Source organism: Saccostrea echinata, unplaced genomic scaffold (assembly GCF_033153115.1).
Source record: "Saccostrea echinata isolate AGI-Se365-2 ecotype Australia unplaced genomic scaffold, CSIRO_AGI_Sech_v1 ptg000017l, whole genome shotgun sequence".
In the NCBI taxonomy this organism is placed as follows: domain Eukaryota; kingdom Metazoa; phylum Mollusca; class Bivalvia; order Ostreida; family Ostreidae; genus Saccostrea; species Saccostrea echinata.
This window is the reverse complement of record NW_026889766.1, coordinates 6224675-6231644: the sequence shown is the minus strand read 5'-3', so window position 1 is coordinate 6231644 and position 6970 is coordinate 6224675. Positions and strand designations below refer to the sequence as shown.

Sequence of the window (6970 nt, the reverse complement as noted above, 5' to 3'; positions counted from 1 at the left end):
CGACCCAGGGGCCATAATGTAAATCTTATACGGTGCCAATTTTGATGCATAACTTTACTATCTCTATAGGCGTTACCTGTACATGTACTTGGAATGCCAGAGATATTTCATTTTCTGTCAAGAGATTTGTCTTTTTTTCACATGGTATCAGAAGAGTTTTTGATGTTTTGCATCTGTCTAAACATCAAAACACTTCTTTTTACAAGGGAGAAACCATGCAACATAACCCCTGATGTACCACAGAATATCACGTCAATGTTTTCACAACTGCCTAGTTTACAAAATACACTGAGCTATTGAATTTTCTCAACAATTTTTTTATAATCCTTGTAAAGTTATCTTAAGAAATGTTGCATGAAAATTCCAACATTATATATTTTAAATGTAAGCAAACTAAAACGCTAGAGAACGTGAAAGATCTAGTACATGTTCTTATTCAGATTCGGTAAGATACAAAAATGGCCATCTATATGTGCTTGACTAGCCGAGCTCGGCAACTGACCATTCGATTATCTCGATATCTCCTATTATAGATATTGTCGGTTGATCATATACAACTGATCTTATCTTGCAGCATCCTGGTTTCACAACGAACGTAAGAAAATAAAAGAAATGAAATATTAATCAAGATACAAGATCCAATAATAAAACATTAACATAAATATAATATTCTTGGCAGATATAGATGCTTGTTAGAAATGTATTGTACTGTATAAAAAAGAATAGAATATCCAAAGATGACACAAATTTCTTTCGGAGATATCATGAAAATAGAACGTGTATATCCGTTTTAAAATAGATGTGAAAATGTTGTATATGCTTTTCAAACCACAAAATATTTAATTAAAATTATTGCATTTTCGTTATTTCTTTTAAATTGTTTATTTTCGTAGCACAGGAGTAATTAAAAAAATAGTTTTTAAATCGGTATATGTCCAATTTTGTGCCATGTTCTTCTGTGAGTTAATTAGCCTTTGTTATTACACTTGTCAGTGACATCCTCTCCGTTATATATCCAAACAGACATACAAGGACAAACAGCCCTGTTAAGAAAAAAAATGTATTGTAAATTATATAGGTAAATAAGCAAAAAGCAGAAATAAATAAAAGATTACTTTTTATAGGTATTTGCAAAATGCACTTGTGAATACCATAGATCATCACTGTATTAAATATCCTAAAATATGATCAGTACTGAAACATTGATAGCCACGTGTAATCTGTTTTATTTTGTTTTTAGCTCACCTGAGCCGAAGGCACAAGTGAGCTTTTCTGATCACATTTTGTCCGGCGTCCGTCTGTCTGTCTGTAAACTTTTCACATTTTTGACTTCTTCTCAACAACCACTGGGCCAAATTCAACCAAACTTGCAACAAAGTATCTTTGGGTGAAGGGGATTAAATTTTTTTTCAAATGAAGGGCCACGCGCTCTTTCAAGAGGAGATAATTAGGAATTAGTGAAAAAAAATGGCATCATTTAAAAATCTTCTTCTCAAGAACCACTGGGCCAGGAAAGATAAAACGTATGTGAAAACATCCTCAGGTAGTGTAGATTCAATTTTGTTCAATTCATTACCCCCGGGGGTAGGGTGGGGCCACAATGGGGGATCAAAGTTTTACATAGAAATATATTGGAAAATATCTTTAAAAATCTTCTTCTTAAGAACAGCTGGGCCAGGATTGGTTATATTTATATGGAAGCATCCTCAGGTAGTGTAGATTCAAGTTAGTTCAAATCATGACCCCCGGGGGTAGGGTGGGGCCACAATGGGGGATCAAAGTTTTACATAGATATATATAAGAAAATATCTTTAAAAATCTTCCTCTTAAGAACAGCAAAGCCATGATTGGTCATATTTAAATGGAAGCATCCTTTGGTAGTGTAGATTCAAATTTGTTTAAATCATGACCCCCGGGGGTAGGGTGGGGCCACAATGAGGGATCAAAGTTTTACATAGAAAAATATAGGAAAATATCTTTAAAAATCTTCTTCTTAAGAACAGCAAAGCCATGATTGGTCATATTTATATGGAAGCATCCTCAGGTAGTGTATATTCAAATTTGTTCAAATCTTGACCCCAGGGGTAGGGTGGGGCCACAATGGGGGATCAAAGTTTTACATAGAAATATGTAGGAAAATATCTTTAAAAACCTTCTTCTTAAGAACAGCAAAGCCATGATTGGTCATATTTATATGGAAGCATCCTCATGTAGTAGATTCAAGTTTGTTCAAGTTATGACACCCCCAACCCCCAACCCCCCGGGGATAGGATGGGGCCACAATGGGGGATTAAAGTTTTTAATAAGAGTATATAGAAAAAATCTTTTTCTCAAGATCAGCAAATCCATGACTGGTCATATTTCTATGGAAGCATCATCAGATAGTGAAGATTCAATTTTGTTCAAATCATGACCCCGGGAGGTAGGGTGGGGCCACAATGGGTGATCAAAGTTTACAGAGGAATATTTAGAAAAAAATCTTTTTCTCAATAACAGAAAAGCCATGATTAGTCAAATTGATATGGAGGCATCCTTGGGTAGTGTAGAATGAAATTTGTTGAAATGAGGGCCCCCGGGGGTAGGGTGGGGCCACAATGGGGGATCAAATTTTTACAAATGAATATATGGGTAAAAAATCTTCTGCTCAAGAACAGCAAAGCCATTTGTTATATTGATATGAAAGCATCATCAGGTAGTTTAAAATTCAACCCCCCCCCCCGTAAACTTTTCAATACTGAACTGATTTTTGCTTTTTTCTTAGCCAAGGTGCTCAGGTGAGCGATGTGGCCCATGGGCCTTTTGTTGACGTGTTTTTTTTTATTTTGATATTCATTTGCTTTCCATTTCGTTTTTATATAATAATAATGAAATCGATATATTGTTGAAGAAAAAAAATCATCTCTTTTACTGTTTTATTATTTATTGAAATTCTAAGAGTATATTCCCAAAGGATTTCTAATTAAAAAAACGAAATGATTTATTTTTCGTTTTGTCAAACACGTTCTATTAACCTATTTGGAAGTAGTTATGCAAATCATTGTGTTACAGTCTTTAATTATAAACAGAGAAGACTACCTGATTTTGCCTAAAAATAAATATGATCTTTGAAAAAATGTTGTCAAAGTTGCACATGTTCTCGGAAAAAACATTTTTGATCAATCACGTACTGAGTTGTACAGTATAAGATGTAACAAAAATATGTCTTTTGAATTGTCCAAAGAAACGAGACAACAAATTTCACTGAATCACGGAAAAAGCACATTTATTTATTAGTTTCCTTCATTTAAAGATGGCAAAATGCATAAATCAGCTAAATAAGCGGTTTAGATTGTACTCACACGCAGGTGGCCCGGGGAAAGGCTGGACAGGTTTCGGTAGTACAGGCTCTATTAAGACACCCTATCCTTGAACAGACTAAAAAACAAGTCAAGTAAAAGCTGTATAACAACCAAGAACATGGTTGAGCTTAGACATTTAACCAATATTCTCATTTCGACTTACATTGTAGCTAATTCCAATATTCAATATTTCAATATTCTCTATTCAATAACCTGAGTCGAAATTCGCCGCCTTCAAATGTGTATCAGATTAGACTAGTTTAACTGAATAAGCATTCAAACAGGCTGTAAAAAACCAAATTTGAAAAAAAAAAACATTGAAGTTCAATTAAAAATATGAAGATATTATCATTTGTTGATGTCTTTTATCTTATTTGAGCCGCGACATTTCTTTCTTTCGCAAAAATAAACCTGTGCGGTTGATGGCTATACAGTACATTAGGACTTATGGTTCTGTATGTGCCTAAAGCATATGCCGTTTACGATTATATAAAGTACTGTACATTCCTAAATATACACTAGGAATTAATTATCGCGTAATTACGCGAGAAGTAACACTCGCATAATAAAATTACTCGCTTTTATTTTTATGGCGCTGAAATCAATGTAAAATCCCTTGATCAACCGTCCACTCGCGAATTATTGTTCTCGCGATTTGACGTCAAGGAGTCATTTCGCGAATATAAGTACTCGCGAAAAAATAAGGAATCTAGAGTATAAAACTGCTTATTTGTAGATCCCTATGTTTTCTTTTTTGTATGATGGTCTCACTTTTTTCTATTACACCAAAAAAAAAAATCCATTTTTTGATTAATTTTTTTTTTTTTAAAAATTGCTTGTTTGCTTGTTTAACGTGCCTTGGAAAATTTTTCACTTATATTGAGACGCCACAATTTGATCTCCATTTATATGATTTCACCCGAAGGACCAGTTTTCACGTCACACATTGGATTTGAACCCGCGACGCTAGGATCAACCCCTTACTCCGCGAATCTAGATCAGACGCACTAACCACTTCGCCACGGTGGTGACCCTTATCAACTTAAAAAAAGTAAATACATAATAAAGATTGTCTGCTTACATTTGTTCCTGCAAACCCGATTGCAGAGTTCTTTAGTTCGAAAATTGTTTGCATTTCCTTCACAGCATCCGTAGATAAACTCACGGCAGGTGCCCGTTTTAGTGTCGTGATAATACCGGGGACAGTAGCCTCTGCACAAACCGGGTTCCGCAGGTAAACTACAGATTGACTTTCCTAAATTGACAAGAAAAATGAATTATAATAAATTACATTTCGTTCATTTTTTTTTTATATAATATGTATCAAGTGTGTCAAAATTATTACTAATTGAACAGATCATATTTCTTTGTGAATATACAACACTCCAAATAAGGTAGGTATAATAATGTGTTAGTTTAGTATTATACTCAAGACATAATAGAGTATATATTTGATCTTTTTCTAGAAAGTCGTCACAGCTGAGTTTAACTGTATTTACCTGAATAGCGTCGATTTTTGTTTTAGTAGACAGCATTACCAATTATGCATTTTATTGTAACAGGCATGCGTACATGTATTATTGCCTACCTGGAGGTGGAGGACGATATCCTTGTCCGATAACTGCAGCCTAGAAAGTGATGGCGTAATTAAAATAAATAGATACTAAGTTCATAAATTCATATTTGTACCGTTTGCTTTTTATTGTGTACTCACTTTTTATACGAAAACAATACCCAAAAAATTTTCTTTACATCTATAGAAAGGTGACATTTTTGTACAAGGAAATGAAAAATGACTCAGAAGCTTTGACCGTAAGTTAGGATGACCGTAAGTTAGGGTGTCTGAACCCTCCCCCCCCCCCTTCCAAAAAAATCTAAGTAGAAGTTCAGACCAAATCATCATATAAGTAAAAAAAAAAAAAAAAAAAAAAAAAAAAAAAAAAAAAAAAAAAAAAAAAAAAAGATGGCATATAAAATCTAATCGATTTCTGCAGTTTATTATCTACCATAACAGTGAAATTTAAAGTTTTATTTTTCCAAAAAAGAAATATGACTCTTTAAACACTTGTATATGAAATTATATTATCTTAATTTAAACTGTCACTCAGGGACTTAAACATGCTTATTTATCTATTACTGCTTATACCATATACAATGTGCATTTTACACCAGAAAGACAGTTAATATAGGAAGAATCGGGAAGGTTTCAATGAATAAAAGTTGAATTAGTGTATAGGTTGTTTTAAACGATAAACAAGTTAGGTCATCTCGTTGGATCAGATTAAGTGTTTATATAAGAAATGCCGGGTATATTTTCATAAGTCTTTTTTTTACGATAAACAAGTTACCTCATCTCGTTAGATCAGATTAAGTGTTAGTATAAGAAATGTCGGGTATATTTTTACCGATTTTAAGTTTGAACATAGGTAGTTTTCTGAAATCAATAGATAAGATCATGTCACTTTCTATGTTTTAATACAGTAAAAGACGTGTCATACAATGGATCTGTTCTACTCTTCTTTTCTAACTATTTTTTACGTCTCACCATATGTATTGAATAAAAAGCGTAAAACACTTAAAATTAATTCCTTTCAAATCTAAAAAGAATTTCATAAAATTGATTTGTATGGGTTTTCCTTATCTGAACACATATTAAAAGGGTTAGCTTGAAGTTAATACTTTTTCCTTGAGCAAAAAATTACATGAAAAGTATTGGGTTATTTCCTCTTGAACCTTTAAAAATGAAACAAATTACTTACATGTATATTTTCTTTTAAACACAAAAAAAATTGTCAAACTTTCATCCCTCATTTTGGCGTATTATATAACTAGTAGTTATGTCTGCTAAAATATTTATAAAATGTCCTTAATAGAACTCACATCTTATGTATGTTTTTATATTGTTAAAGACAGTTTGTTGGAGGTGAGCGCAAAACAATTACCTAAGGGTAAAGGTTGATTTGTTATTAAAATATAGTTGAGTTTCTTTATGTTTGATGTTTCTTGCTTCAATGTTATAGACAAAGGATTCTTATGAATGTATCTTTCTTTTTTTAAATCTAATTTTAACAAAAGGTAGTTGTAGAAGTGAAGAGGATGCACTAAAGCGTTGTTCATCGATAAACGGTGGGAAAAAAAAAAAAAAAAAAAAAAAAAAAAACAGTGGTATAGAAAGAATCTCTTTTGGATATAAATTATACTAGTTATACTGAATTATACACGTTGATTCCGGAGGATAAAAACAAACGATACTGTGTTTTTAATTGCCAACTTTACTCTTATTAGGCTTGGGGAAATACTTTAAGGAATAAAAACAATATTTACTTACGATTACAATAGTCAATGTAAAGCCAAGTAAGATTAAACGTTCCATAATTGCTGTTTAAAATTGTATTGATAAGCATACTTTATATACTTGTCGGCGAACGAGAATCACGTGACTTTAACAGGTGCCCTACGTTATATTTTTTCTACGCTGATCCGTAATTAACATTTCACGATTTTGCTACTATACCTGCAGCTACAGCACACATATGTGAATTTAAGTAGACTGATTCCAGAGTTCAGTGATATTGTATGTGGTTCATGAGATCTAACTATAATAATAATTATCAGATGGATACATACCCGCC

The 6970-nt window shown here is 32.7% G+C and overlaps 1 protein-coding gene across 1 annotated transcript; it reads right to left on the bottom strand.

The window, feature by feature from the left end:
* Positions 1 to 730: 730 nt before the first annotated feature.
* LOC133189290 (PI-stichotoxin-Hcr2e-like) lies at positions 731 to 6711 on the bottom strand. Its single transcript, XM_061324689.1, has 5 exons — positions 6667 to 6711; positions 4927 to 4966; positions 4420 to 4593; positions 3339 to 3414; positions 731 to 1043 (listed from the first exon to the last, which is right to left on the bottom strand). The coding sequence occupies exons 1-5, from the start codon at positions 6709 to 6711 to the stop codon at positions 968 to 970; spliced, it is 411 nt and encodes a 136-aa protein (XP_061180673.1). The 3' UTR covers positions 731 to 967.
* Between the last annotated feature and the right edge of the window lie 259 nt (positions 6712 to 6970).